Source organism: Sander lucioperca, chromosome 22 (genome assembly GCF_008315115.2).
Source record: "Sander lucioperca isolate FBNREF2018 chromosome 22, SLUC_FBN_1.2, whole genome shotgun sequence".
NCBI classification, from domain to species: domain Eukaryota; kingdom Metazoa; phylum Chordata; class Actinopteri; order Perciformes; family Percidae; genus Sander; species Sander lucioperca.
The window spans coordinates 27,651,363-27,665,943 of NC_050194.1; the positions used below are offsets into that span (position 1 = coordinate 27,651,363).

The 14,581-nt window shown below is 40.2% G+C and overlaps 1 protein-coding gene across 10 annotated transcripts in view; it reads right to left on the reverse strand.

Annotated features, from left to right (window-relative positions):
- ryr2a (ryanodine receptor 2a (cardiac)) overlaps positions 1 to 14,581 on the reverse strand; it is a 239,497-nt gene that overhangs the window by 72,202 nt on the left and 152,714 nt on the right. For all 10 annotated transcript variants that reach the window (XM_031323968.2, XM_031323970.2, XM_031323967.2 and 7 more), the window contains 9 exons: positions 13,573 to 13,710; positions 13,380 to 13,457; positions 13,124 to 13,199; positions 12,876 to 12,999; positions 12,310 to 12,425; positions 10,718 to 10,782; positions 9,844 to 9,965; positions 8,879 to 8,928; positions 5,150 to 5,210 (listed from right to left, as the gene is read on the reverse strand). In XM_031323968.2, coding sequence (XP_031179828.1) covers positions 5,150 to 5,210; positions 8,879 to 8,928; positions 9,844 to 9,965; positions 10,718 to 10,782; positions 12,310 to 12,425; positions 12,876 to 12,999; positions 13,124 to 13,199; positions 13,380 to 13,457; positions 13,573 to 13,710 — 830 coding nt within the window. The remainder of the gene's footprint in view (positions 1 to 5,149; positions 5,211 to 8,878; positions 8,929 to 9,843; positions 9,966 to 10,717; positions 10,783 to 12,309; positions 12,426 to 12,875; positions 13,000 to 13,123; positions 13,200 to 13,379; positions 13,458 to 13,572; positions 13,711 to 14,581) is intronic.

Genomic DNA, 14,581 nt, shown 5'->3' on the forward strand with positions numbered 1-14,581 from the left:
TTATTGGCCACCTGGCTAGGGTGGGTGTGGCCTACCTGTGCCACCAAGGGCTAAAAAGTATGTGTGGAGCAGACAATGGGAAGCTGAGACGGAGACCACATGTTGCAGCTCAGTGAGAGATCGCTGAAAAGGATTGTTTTGGACTTGTCGTGACGTTTTCCCCCTTTCAAAGTTCATGTATTGTTTACCAAATGAACTGTCAAGCAAGTGACAATACCGTGGGATACTGCGACACAGTTTGACGAAGAAGGATCAGCAGGCTCCCTGGCGGTGGAGCTGGGACTGAGGAAGTGCCGAGGCGAGGAAAACCAGGTAGGCCCCACCTTTACCTTTTCAGTCGAATGTACGAGTTAAACCAAGCTCTGGTAAAATCCTAGACGTAGCGAGAGCAATCAAGTTCCCAGGGTTGGTTATGCCGTGACACTATGTGTAGATGCAGTGGTAAAGGCTTTAGGAAAGCTGTCGGCTGAGTTGGTATTGAGGAAACAAAAAGATACATAAGTAGACACTGTGGGAGCAGAAGGTAGAAGGGCCTTAAAAATAATAGCTTTGTGATCAGAAACATAAGCTAGCCTAACAGAGATCAACACTTCCATGAGTAAAACCAGAGGAGAGAACAAGTCACAGGAGGTGTCCTATTAAAGCAACATTGCGTAACATTGGATGTTTTTGTGCTTTGGCACCCCTACGGTTTCAGAGTGCAAATCACTTCTACACTGATGTCGTAAATATGGACAGCTGTACACGTGCATTTGAGGGAAAACTAGAAAACATTTTCTCCATAAAATATGATCCAGTTATGACCCAGTTTAAAAAAAATGAGTGGTAGTGCTGTAGACTGTTAAAGCACTCCTGGGAGATCATACCCACCCGCCAAAGTTACACAGTGCGAGAACAGGTGTTCGGGGAGCAGAGTGGGAATGACAGAGGCACCATTCTCCCTATTACAAGTCAGTGTGGCACACACTGGACCCATCACAGTCACTGTAAATAGAATAGTTTTTGTTTGAGTACATAAAGTACACAGGACACAAAAACATGGGAAAACAGCAAGGCAATGATGCTTAGAGAGTAAAAGTGTTGTGGGTTTGCATATTTGTCCCACCACTGAACTGAACTACCTCTTCAGCTCGTTTAGTTGCAGAATGCATGTAGAAGGCAATCCTAGTTGCTGATTGCATGATTAGCTGCTGCATTAGTAGAGCGGACATAAAATACACAGACTGCAAGTGTAAATAGAGTGCCTCAGTTAAACAGTGGTTTGTTAGATATTCTAGGCCTGGCTTTCCTCTCTGACCATATAACTAGCCACCTAATGTTAAACAGCTATTTTGTATATATTTGTTTCTGTATTTATTGTTTATTTCATATTAATGTTTATATGTTTATGTATGCACAAACCACCAAAGCAAATTCCTTGTACAGTAAGTGTTACTTGCTTGGCAATAAATCCTATTCTGATTAAATAAGGGTTGTCATTGCTATCTGGCTGATTTTGTGCCGAAAGACAAAATTAACTAATCTGTTAATGACAATCTGTATTTCCAACTGGCTAAGAAAGGAAGAGCCCCGGGGTTTCATTCATAAAACTGTGCGTAGGATTCTTACTAAAAGTGTACTTACCAAAAGCCAAAAATGGCGTACGCCAAAAACAATTCAGATTTATAAAACCGCGCGTACATACATCTATAAGCAATGTTCCCTTTATAAATCACAGATTACCTACAAGTGTGCGTACGTGAATCAGCCTCTTATCCTGCCCTGTACACGCCCATTTTTAACCATAAATAGTCAATGCAAAGCACCTCGTGAATGCTGATCAGTATGTTAATGACACTGACAGTCTCCGAATCATGCCGAATCATGATGACTGGCGGAGAAAAAGCAAAAAACCTCTCAGACGCTGATGAATTGCTGCCAACTGAATTATAATTTCGGCCTGTTGTCGCACAGTGTAGGGAAACCTAATCTATAGACTACCTTTATTAATAATATCTTCCAAAACGGCAGGCATTACGGCACTCGGGGACAGCTTCGATATACCAGACCTATATGATAAGATTTAACAGAACTATACTGTATAGTATATCCAAACAAGCCTTACTGATAAATGTGAAAATTATATATAATATTTATTTAAAAAAAAAAAAAAACAACTTAGCTGGCCATTTTCCTCTGGAAACAGCCGGTTTCCCCCAGAGTGGCGAGGACCTGTATTTGGACCGGGATGTCACGATTCCGGCGCAATGCCCTCTTTACTGGACCCAATTCAGTACATAGATCCAAGAGCTCAGCTTTAGGGAATCTAAATCGGCATATTAGCCATCATCGTCATGGTCCCTGAAGCCTTTTTCTCTCCTGATTCTTCCATTGGGGGTTAGTCCTCCTGCAGGGCCAGCAGTGCCATCATGCAGCATTACGCACGGGGGTCACCGCAGTATTAATATGTTTACAACAATTAGAGTGATTGTAGACACCTTGCCAAAATCACAGCATCAACTAGTGGTATTCCCCCCCACCCCAAGATACAATTTGAAGACGAAAGTCTAACAGGCAAACACACTTTTCTTCATGCAGGTTTTGTCACGAACAGTATTAAAGTGCGGACCGATAACGAGGACATTAAGTGTAACGATTGCGTGAGAGCTTAACGGCTGTATTTCCAGACTTTGACATTTGATATGTGCATGTGATACACCCTTATGTGATAACACAATAACCAGCGCAGCATTTAGTAGAATTTAAACTTTTATTGTGTAAGACAATATTAACGTAGGGGGGAAGCAAAGAAAGCGGAACCGAAGTGCGGGTATCGTTACACCACGGTGCCCAGGTGACGGACACCTTCCTCTTCTCTCAGACAGAGATTTGGGGACGAAGATGGCGGTTCGCTCTTTCACTCACTGACTTTGTGATTCTGTTTTCCAGGTTGGTACTCGGTAAAAATGACGAAACTGTTTTCTCCTGAAGTGTACGTGGTGTATTGAAGCTGTGATGAGTTGGTTATGGAGTTTTTGATGTGTAGAGCTGAGTTAAAGAGCCGCGTTTATAACCGCGGGAAACGGGTTTTGTAAACAATGGCGTTAGCGGCCAGTTAACAGGTGTGTATTGGGGCTGTATGTGTGATTCTGGGTGCTGTTGTCCTCACTCCCTGGTAATGTTTTATTTCGGGTTTTTAAGGTATCCTGACAGGCTATAAATGATTGTTAATGTTAAGAGAAGAGGGGTGTGTTGTTAAAACTTAAAGGGGAGTTCTTCCTAAAGTTATACAGAAGCAGTTAGGTGTCTGTTCTGTGTTTACAATGTATAATAAGTTGAACAGTTATCCCTATGTGTATGATGATTCATGTTTAGACTTTAGTCATTTAAATATTCTGTTACAGCCAAAGAGGGTCTATGATTCACCATATGATTCATCAGTCATATGATTCTATGATGGTGGATTTCTGGAGTTAAAAAGAAAACCAATATATATCTATATAGATTAAAACATGATTGATCCTTTTGATATTATGCACTTTAAAGAGTGATATTTATTTTTGTAAAGATGATTATTTCTGTGAATGTGAGTGTGAAAGATGTTGTCCACTGATATGTGCAGAGTAGAGAAAACTGTATTAAGGTGTTTAAATTGAAATTAACAAATGGACACTGAAACTGAAACATGTTTACACTAGGGGAATGTTGTATTGTTTTATACTATGATTTGGGAAATTTGTAATAAACAGACAGAGGTTTGGAGACGAAGATGGCGGTTCGCTCTTTCACTCACTGACTTTGTGATGTCACGTAACATGCACAGTATTAAAGACAGATATTTTGTTATTTACACTGTGTTCTGCCGTTATCTAATGCTAGGGTATTTAAATGCTATCCTGTATTCCATGGAGTTGGGCCATCTCATTCTCCTGCGCTCCGTAGCAATGTGACGGTGAGACAGCGGCGATTCAATATTAACGAGTTTTGATTTAAGATTTGATTTGTATTGTGGTGGTTTATGGAACAATTATCACTCAGTACAAGCGCAAATAACACTGCTGGATTTAATCTTCATGGTAACCTGGATGATATGGAGTGAAGAAATGTGCGTGAGGCATCAATACTTGAAAATATTAAGAGTAATCTTTATTCCCACATGTACTTTCTGCAGTCTGACTTCAGTTCACCACCTCACCATCTGCGTCGCCAATTCCCATTGTCTCAGAGATGTGCGTACGCATGGGTCAGAGTTTGCGTGGAAGACCACACATTCTCCCGTCAAGTTTGTTTTTTATAAATCACAACCTTTGTGTGGGAAGTGGCGTACGCACATTTTTAGCCCCGTTTTGTGTGTATGCCATGTTTATAAATGAACAGTGGTATATTCTTTCAGGACCTTAAAGCTATAGTGCGTGGTTTCTGTCTCCCCCATGAGGAATTCTAAGTAATGACAACAAAACTGTTGGCGCGTCCACATGATACAAGTCTTCCGTGATCGCACACCACCCCCACTCCTCCTCCACACAGTTGCTAGTAGCCAAGGAGGACACGGAGAATTAAAAAAACATGATGGACTCTTCAGAAGAGGTCATTATCTTCATAGCCTTCATCTATATAGCCATACTGAGAAATCCAGAGAGAGTTGTGTGGAGCTGATAGTCTTAATTAGCTGTGTAGCAACTCATTTGGCAATGGCTTGAATGTAAAAAAAAAAAAGTTACGCACTAAAGCTTTAAGAGAGGCCCAAAGGCTAAACTGTAATGGCATAGAATCGCCTACCTTACCTGCAATATGTGGCATGTAATACTTTTAATGACATACAGAAAGCATGTTGTGGAAACAAATTTCAACATAACCTAACTCTGAATGCATACCACAGAGCATGTACTCTAAATACTCAAATGCAACATTTTGCAAGCCGCTAAATTAAGAAGACACAGGTTCTAACTTGCATAAAGATGGTTTCTCTTCCATTTTGACTTCTGTGCAAAATCAGCTTTTGACTGATCTGCTTTCAGAGTTGTTCTTTCAACATACTCTATGCGCACAATATACATTCCTGCATGAACAGGAAGTGAAGCATAATTAACTTGGTGTTTGAGCAACAACTATACACATATTCTGAATGGACCCAACCCACATACACATCTCACTTCATGTCTTTCCTTACCTGGCATCCAGGCTTTGTCCCAGTATCTGCAGACAGTTGACTATGGATGTGGCATTGTTACCTGAAAAGCAGACAGTATCACATAATAAACAGTAAACTCTGTGTACATACTAGGTAGGGTTTGAGGTTCTTATCTGTCAAGGATGTGAGAAGTCAAGCACTACAGCACACTATAAAAAAAACAAAACAGCACACTATAAAAAAACAAAACAACAGCCCTGATAAAACCAATGGGAGCTGTCTGTCTGTTGGTCTGTTGGTCGGTCGGTCGGTCGGTCTGCCTTTCTGTCTGTGGAAAACAAATCTGAAGAATCACATAATAACACAACAGAGCATCAGATACAAAGAAAAAAGATGTTCCTTTAGAAATAAAAGCTTCAAAAGTCACGAGTGCAGATATTATAATCCTATTAAATCCGAGACTTTACGCTGTCAACGGTACTGAAAGCAAAAATCCTGACAGCCTAATAAATACCAATAACAAACATCTTTTATTTGCCCAAATGTGTCTGTCTGTTTCCAGTTGTATCACCTTTTAGTATGCAAAGATGGAACAACTTTTTACTTTGAGGTGAATGACATGGTGAAAAGCTCTCAGCATTTGGATATGATACAACAATTTGCAATACACACCATACAACACACAGCTTCTGAGCAGAGGATAAGTATACACACACCTGCAATATCATGCATGCACACACCAGGCGGCAACTTCCGTGTCTGAAAAGTGAAGCCAATGCGGAAGTGCCTTAAACCTGAAGCAGGGTCAGAAGTCAGTTTCTATAGAAGTCTATTACCCCCTTCCCACCTGGTATTGTAATCAAATCTGAGTGATCGGATAAGTGGAACACTCTCAGGACGCATTGAGATCCGATCACTGAAACTACATTCATTAAGGACTGCCTACTCAGCTGTGAGCGGAACTACGTACTCAGTCAAAGTATTTTTTTTAAATTATTTTTTAATGAAGCTACAAACGTACTGAGAGCTGAACACACTGAGACGTTTAAAAACGTCTTTCTTTTAAGCAGGTGGTACATTTTTATTCGCCCTGATATACGTTTGTACATTCTTTCCTTTGTATTTTTGAATAGTTCTTGTATTCTATCCTATTTATTATTTCTTGTATATTCTGTATGTGTGCTGTGTGTCTTAGCTGTTGCTGCTGTAGCACTGAAATTTCCCAATTTGGGATCAATAAAGTCTATCTAATCTCTCCTGTACAGGTCCTGCCGCCAGTCAGTAGGCAGCCCACAAACCAATGGCTGATGCCACGTCCATTATTTTTTACAGTCAATGGCACTATCACACACACACACACACACACACACACACACACACACACACACACACACACAATTTAAGGATGTTCTCGAGCTTTCTCATATTCAACCTCTAGCTGTGTCTCCACAAGTTACTGTCATTTATGATCAAACAGTTTTCAACAATGCAAACCGCTACATGATAATTTATTTTATATTGTACAGTAAGTTTAGATCTTCACTTAGTCCTTAATATTGATCGCACAAGTATATATTGGTTTAAGAAATTGTTAAATGTAGTACTGACTTATTAATTAAGTGTTACCCTGTGAGGTTTTGACCACTAGTAGTGCTATGGAGCCATGTCCGTACATGTGGGTCCCCGTTTTGTTTGTTCTTATGCACACGGACACACACATGCACACAGGTGATGCAATACACATTCTTGCCAATGGTCTCACGTAGAGCCCGACCGATATATCAACGGGCCGATATTATCGGCCGATATTAGGCATTTTCCAAACTATCGGTATCGGCATTTATAATGGCCGATAAATGAATATTTAAAAAATAAAATAAAAACAGACGAAACCCCCTTCAACCATGTTCTGAGTGTTGGCGTTGTATAGTCTGTCCACCAGAGGGCGCTCTACAACATCCCTGTTGGCAACACTCGTGTTTAACCCTTTAAGTTTCATATCTTAAAGCAGCCATATTATGCTCATTTTCAGGTTCATATTGTATTTTAAGGTTGTACCAGAATAGGTTTACATGGTTTAATTTTCAAAAAACACCATATTTGTGTTGTACTGCAGTGCTCTCTCTCACTGCTGCAGATCCTCTTTTCAGCTGGTCTCTGTTTTAGCTACAGAGTGAGACCTCTTTTCTTCTTCTTCTTCTGTACTATCTTTGATTGCACTGCACATGCCCAGTAGCTCAGATGTAGATCATGTCAGCTAGCTAGCTCCATAGACAGTAAAAGAAAGGCTGTTTCTACAACTTCGGTCAGTTACAAGGCAGGATTAGCTGGGAGACTTCTAAATGAGGGCGCACATGTAAGTAGTTCTTTTGTAGATTATGGTGAACTTGTGTGTGTTGTAGCAGTGCTTTGCTATTGAGAACGAGGTAGCATGCTAGCGTTAGCATGCTAGCGTTAGCATGCTAGCGTTAGCCATAGCGTTAGCATGCTAACACTACGAGCTAATGGTTGCGGTTAGCCTGCTCGTTTCGGCTTGTGACGTCACAAGCCGTGCCGATTTTGAACAGCTCACCCAGAGACTGAAGGCAGGACACATTCAGAAACCGTATCTCACTCTAAACACCATGGATGGATTTTTTTCAAAGTTTGTATGTGTGTGGAAGCACCAGAGACACAACATAACACCCCAAATCCCAGAAAAAGTGATTTTTTCATAATATGGGCACTTTAAGTTTGTATTTTTATACATTTTATTTATCAGAACTTTAATATATTTAAATATTCCTCTGTTCTGTTGTGACAATACAACAAACAAGTTTATTTTTAAACTGTATTATATTATTTTAGTGAGGATTCATAAATAACTACAAATAACTAATGTTAGGGAAATCTGTTTATGTTTTGTTACGCGTTTCTGGATGTTTTTTTTTTAAATATATATCGGCCGATATATTGGAATATCGGATTTTTAAATCACCAAATATTTGTATTGATATCGGCTTTAAAAATCCTTTATCGGTCGGGCTCTAGTCTCACGCTATTCTACTGACCTACAGATGGCAGTGACAGGCAAGAAACACAGCAATGTGCCAACAAAGACAGGAAAGAGAAGACTGCTAGCAAGTAAGCAAAAAGGTAAACAGAAATGAGTTACGAGGTACTTGGAGTATGGTATCAGCACTAGTAGGGAAAAAATGTTTAAGTGATACCAAGCCCTACTAGTGACACATGGCCACCTGAATGCAAATATATGGGAATATGAAATGATGATGTGATAGTTCATGGACTTAAAAGATGACAAGAACCAGAACCAGAACCAATGACTGGTCACTTTATACCAGCATCAGGAACTTTCTCAGCAGAATTTGGAGGAACCTTTGAACTGGATCTTGGTTTTGTCAATGCACTATGTAGTGACTACCAACTAACAGCAGTGTTAACAGCTGTAACACAACACTGACATATCACCTTTTGTCACCCTTTTAAGTTGCAATGGCTGACATGGGAGTTAGAGTGGGTCATCCACTAATGTATGTATATGTAGACCATTAACAGCTAGAGAAAATGTTTCATTTGTTTCTCCACAAATATTGGAAAAATATTGGAGACTTCCCTGTCAATCTTACATTTTGTCTCTGGGACACATCTGTGGTATGGGCATTACTCCTGGGTCGACATTGTATGAAACCATTCATACTGCACTCATATTCACTCAGAACAACAGCAGAGAAAAGCAGAAGTGGAAGCATTAGGCATGAACGTCCTTACCAAATAAGGATATCCTATGTCTGACAAGAACTCCCAGTTTGCAGAAAAGACTGAAAAGGTCAAATGAAAGGAGAGAGGAGGAGGTAGAGAGGGAAGCAGAGAAAGAGATAAAAGAAAGTTTGTGAGACAATCAACCCAGACAAAGACAAATGCTACATCCACACTACTAGGTTTACATTTTTTTTGGAAACAAAAATCATCTCTGTTCAGACAAGTGTTTAGGCTCTGTGTCAGAAATGATCTCCGTCTATATCAACACGTCTGACAACGCATATCCCATGACCATTCGCATACACTGGGCATGTGTGTGCCGGTGTAAAAAGGGAGCAGATTGTCTGACGTTATTCTGCGGTTCAAAATGATGTATGTACAAGTTGAAAATACAGAAATACTTTGGAGAAAGAACAACAATGGCGAAAAGTAAGACCAGGGCTGTATTAGCTTGGACCGACGATGAGGTGGAACTGTTAGTGAGAGGTATGCAAAGCCCAGTTCAGACCAAAGGTTCGCGACGAGACAAAACCATTTTAGAATTTTGCAGGGAAAAGTCGCAGCGGTCTGAACTGAACCGTCTCAGCTCGACTCGCTCGACACGCTGATGGCTGTGTTGTCGTTTCCAAAGGTCTCAGTTTCTGCCCGTCCAGACTACAACGCAACCTTGGACTTTCCAAACTTAAACGGCGTCAGCAGTGTTTCCAAATGTCTCCGTTTTAGAGTCTCGAAAATGCCAGAGTAGTGTGGACACGAGGCGTAATCATAGCAAAATATTTTTAAACAAAAACATATATTAGTGTAGATGTAGCAAAAGAAAGATCAGGAAAATATAAAGGCCCACAGCCTTTCATACACATGTAGTTGATTAGAAACAGGCTCCAACATACAGTCAAGTTCTTATTCAACAAATAACCCGCAATACTGGCATCATTGGCTTTCTATCTTTCTATTGTGTCATTTGCCACACTCACCTGGTCACCATCTCTTTCTCCTTGTTGGAGGCGTGGCCTCCGCTGCTGATTGGATGAATGGCTGTGGACAGGAAGTATAGCCTGTGGTTTTTAAAGTACTGATCCACCAACGGCAAGACGACCTGCAGGTAAATGGCATAGATACAAAATGAATACTTCTCTGTCTGTCGTTCAAAATAGAAGAAATGAGACCACCCCACACCTTTTATAAAAACTCATGTCAAACAAACTATTGTTTTTTATTACATTAAAAAATACATTTCTTTGTTTTAATTTCTCAGAAATACCCTGTTCACACTACTGTTACAAACAGGCTACTGTCCCCAGTGGTGGAATGTAACCAAGTACTGTACTTAAGTCCAAATGTTGAGGTACTTGTACTTTGAGTCTTTTCTTTTCATGCCACTTTCTGCTTCTACTCTGCTACATTTCAGAGAGAAATATTGTACTTTTTACTCCACTACATTCATCTGTTACAGCTTTAGTTACTAGTTACTTTACACATTACGATTTCCGCACACAAAACACATGTAGTTTATAAAATACAATGTTTTATTATAAATTAAACTACCCAACAATATAACGGCCTACAATAACACTTAGTTGGTTAATAGAACTGTTTTGGTTGTTTCCAGTTGCTAAAATGTGAGGATTTGTCTGCACTGAGTAGGGCTTATACTGCATGCACAGTTTGGAAGAAGATGATCTGGAGTACTGTTACAGATAGGATTTATGATTACTGCTGGATAACATCATTTTGTTTGTATTGCACATTATTAGGCAAAGCCTTTCTCAAAAACAAACTCCAAGGTCAAAGTAAACATACCCAAATACCCAACTGATTGATGAATTAAATAAAATGATTAGTTCTGACCTTTCCAAAGAACTTAATCTGCTGTTCATGAGGAATCTTCTCCCCCTTCGGTCTTGTTCCCAGATCTAAATGACGGACACACCACAATCAAAAACAATAAGGTCGGATAGTTGACAGCAGTGCATGCCGATGCAGTGGCCAGTAGCTCCCATGAACTGTGCTACATTTTTCTTTTAATAAGTTGTCTTTTCGGCTTTGTGACTCGAGCATGTATGGCCTACAACAGAGATCCACTCATCAACATCGGAGAATGAAGCGCAGGGATTGGATTAAGCGCAGTGGACTTTGAGACAATGACTGCCGACAGCAGATAAGAGCTATGCTGGACCTAGAGCTGTTCCACTACCCAGCCTGCTCCTGGCTGATGTCAGGTCACAGGAAAGAGGAATGGATGAACTAGGACTCTGGCCCAGCAACGGGAGATAGGAGACAGTTGTACCCACATCTGGCAGAGACGGGGCTCCAGATCGGTGTGACAGAGCACAGGACTCTGGTGGGAGTAGGGGAGGCGGACTCTGTGTTTGCATCAGACATACTTGGTGTTCAAACATAGTCAAAGTTTTCATGTTAAGAAACCAGCCAAACTATCTGCCTAGAGAATTCACCAGTGTTTTTGATACTGCTCTTCACATTCCTCCTGATGCAAATGCGAAAAATGCACTAGAGTGCACTAGCAAGATTTTTATCTCATTCTCTGAAATATTTATGCAGTTCAATTTGTGGTGCAGAGTCCATTAAAAAGAATATTCAGTGTGGCAGCCAATAACCCCTTATTGAACACGGAAGTACTCTTGCAACTCAAAGTGTAAATTTTCACACTGCTGTGGGCACACCATGTAATTAAGGAATTTATCCCACATGCATCTTTTCATGTTTATGGACTTAAGGCAGGTATAATCACAGTAGGACATAATATAGTATAATATATTACTAGTCCTGGGATTTGGTCCTAAGGCTGTATGATGCATCAGTAGCATTAGTCACTCCCCATGCCTTTCCACCATGGTGTGTAGATTGGCACAGAGAATAAAAGGGGTGATACTTTATGTTGTGCTGGTGTGTCTTGCACAAAATCTCTCCACCACCTTTCAAAGGATGCTCCTTGCTGTCAATGCCGTCAAGTGCACACTGGGTCTTACTAAAATGTGCATGGCCTCGTCTAAAAACGAATGGTTTGTGTCGGCAAATTAAAACAACTATATATTGTGCTTATTGTAGGACTATCAGGTAGCTAACCACTCTGCAGTGTGTGTGTGTGTGTATGAATTTCTATGGTCGCACTTGTATACTTTTGTTTGTTTTTGTTGATTGTCTTGTTGTGTTTATTGTATTCTTTACTATTCATGCTTCGTTTTAATGTGTATGCTGTTTTTATTGTAAAGCACTTTGGGTTTACTTGTAATGAAAGGTGCTTTACAAATACAATTTATATTGACATTGTTATTTTGGTAATTTGGCACCATCCTCTCTGCATCAGCCTTATGAATCTAGACCAGAGTTCAATTACATACAGCAGTTGGCATGGACATTGCATTACATTATTTCACAACTGTCATGTCTTCATTATTCACTGAGTAAAAGAAAAGTCTTACCAAACTCCATCATGTGTTGGTGTGCCTGGTCTACGTATGTGATGAGCTGCTGGAGGAAGGTGTAGGCAAATCGTTTCTCTATAGCTGGAGTGTCCAGCTCCTGCGACTGCACACCTCTGGAAACAACATACACACTCTTAAAGGAATGATCTGCCATTTTGGGATTTTTTTCATATTAAGCTAAACACACTTCAGACCTTTCTCTTTGTCAAAGGTTAAAACATACCTTCCAACAATTGTAAATCCATCTGATTTAACAGTTGTGTCTTGTTTATTTACCATTTTTAGATACTTGGAACCATTTCTTAACCAACAACAGAAAAGTGCATTGAGTGCACACAAAATCTCAAAAGTATTGATGCTATCCATCATTATACAACATGATATAACATGCCTATAGAATTGTTGGAAGGCATTTTTGGAAGGCTAAACACATCCCAAACCTTTCTACGGGTACATAGAGATGAAACTGATATGACTTTGGGTCAGAGACAGGTCCTTAAGTGTGTGAAAACAAACCCAGTAAAGACACACACTATGAGTGTGTCATAGAGCCTACTTCCTACCTGGACACAGTGTAACCATTGATCTGGAGGAACTTGAGGACGTCTTGTGCTTTTTCTCTGTCTTTGGATTTCTCTTTGGCAGTCAGTGTATCGTAGGGAACCAGCAGAGGATGGTTTCCTCCACCTGGAGACAACAGCAACACAGCAGAATGGAAAACAAAGCTACACCACAAAATAAAGTTGGTGGTGATGGCAGAAAAGGAAAAGGTTTTGGGATACACAGTGTGTATTTGTTGTGCTATATTCACCTTTGGCTTCCAGCTCCATTTTCTTTTTCCTGGCCCAGGTATTATGATAATTCTCTGCAAGCAGCTCTGCCATAGACTGGAAAAACACAATGTTGAACACTGCACATATCAATTTATCCATCAATCCATAATATCTTCAAGTTTCTATACTGGTATCAATACTGCTTCTTTGTGCTACAACAGCCCAGTTTAACCTCAGGGATCCTACAACTTTCTCATTTACTTGTTTTGTCTTTTTGTGTATGCAGTAACCTACCTGCATGTCTCTGGACAGGGTAACATTGCTCATATCAATGGGTCTGGGGCTGAAAGCTGGAGCTCCTTCAAAAGACTGCTGTGGAAGACAGTATATATACAATATATTGATGTCACTTTTTTCCCTTTTTCTTATGCATGTGTAATTGTGTTTGTGTGTGTGTGTGTGTGTGTGTGTGTGTGTGTGTATGTACCTGGCTGGCCTGTGATATCCTCCTGGACTTGTTGTGGAGGCTGGCAGGGTCACCTTCTCTGATCCTGTCGATGCTCCAGCCCCACGACAGCATGGTCTTCAGAGACTCTCTGACTGGCCAGCAGTATGCCTCCTTATCCTGCAAGATTACACCCAAACTTTAGACAAAAGTTGACAGTGAGTCAATGCTTTTACGCAAACTGCAATAAACCATGAGATACTGTCACCTATCAAAATATAGAATATAGGTGAGTGCAAAGTCTCCAAGCTACAGTATTTCCTTGCCATGATTCCGAAAAAATGATTTCCAGGACGTTTTTAGTGGCATGCGGCTGCTTTCTATGGAGTAATACAGTCCTCTCACTGCACTGCAAGTCATTAAAAAGACCTGTGCACAATCTATGCCTATAGATAGATAGAGATAGATACTTTATCCATCCAGAGGGAAATTTTAGGCATCCAGTAGCTTAGACAACAATAACACAACAAACACACATACACACATATATCTCACATACATAAAAATCACTCATAGAAAATGAAAGAGTTATAAAAATCACTGACAGAATTTTTAAGATTTAAAGGTGCTAAGGTAGACTGTGTGCAATGGTGGTAGTGCAAAAGAGAACAGTGCAGGGATTGAACAGTGCAATAGCTTATTATTAAATATTAACTATGACTATGAAAAGACAAGAATGTAAACCTAATAGAATTATTGCTTGACAGAAAATAAATAATATATGTTAAGAACAATATATAACAGGGAATAAGTTATAAGATGTATATGTTATGACCAGAGTCCAGATTGTGTAGGAGGGCTAATATAGCCTATAAGTCATATGTACAGCAGACATAGAGAGATAGAGATATAATGGTGGTAGGGGCTGAGAGAGACAGGCTCATGCTGAAAAGTCCATTTCTCCCCTCCCCCTTTGTGTGGTATTGAAGAGTTGGATGGCCCTGGGGACAAAGGACCTCCTTACCCTGTCTGTTGAGCATGACAGTAACTG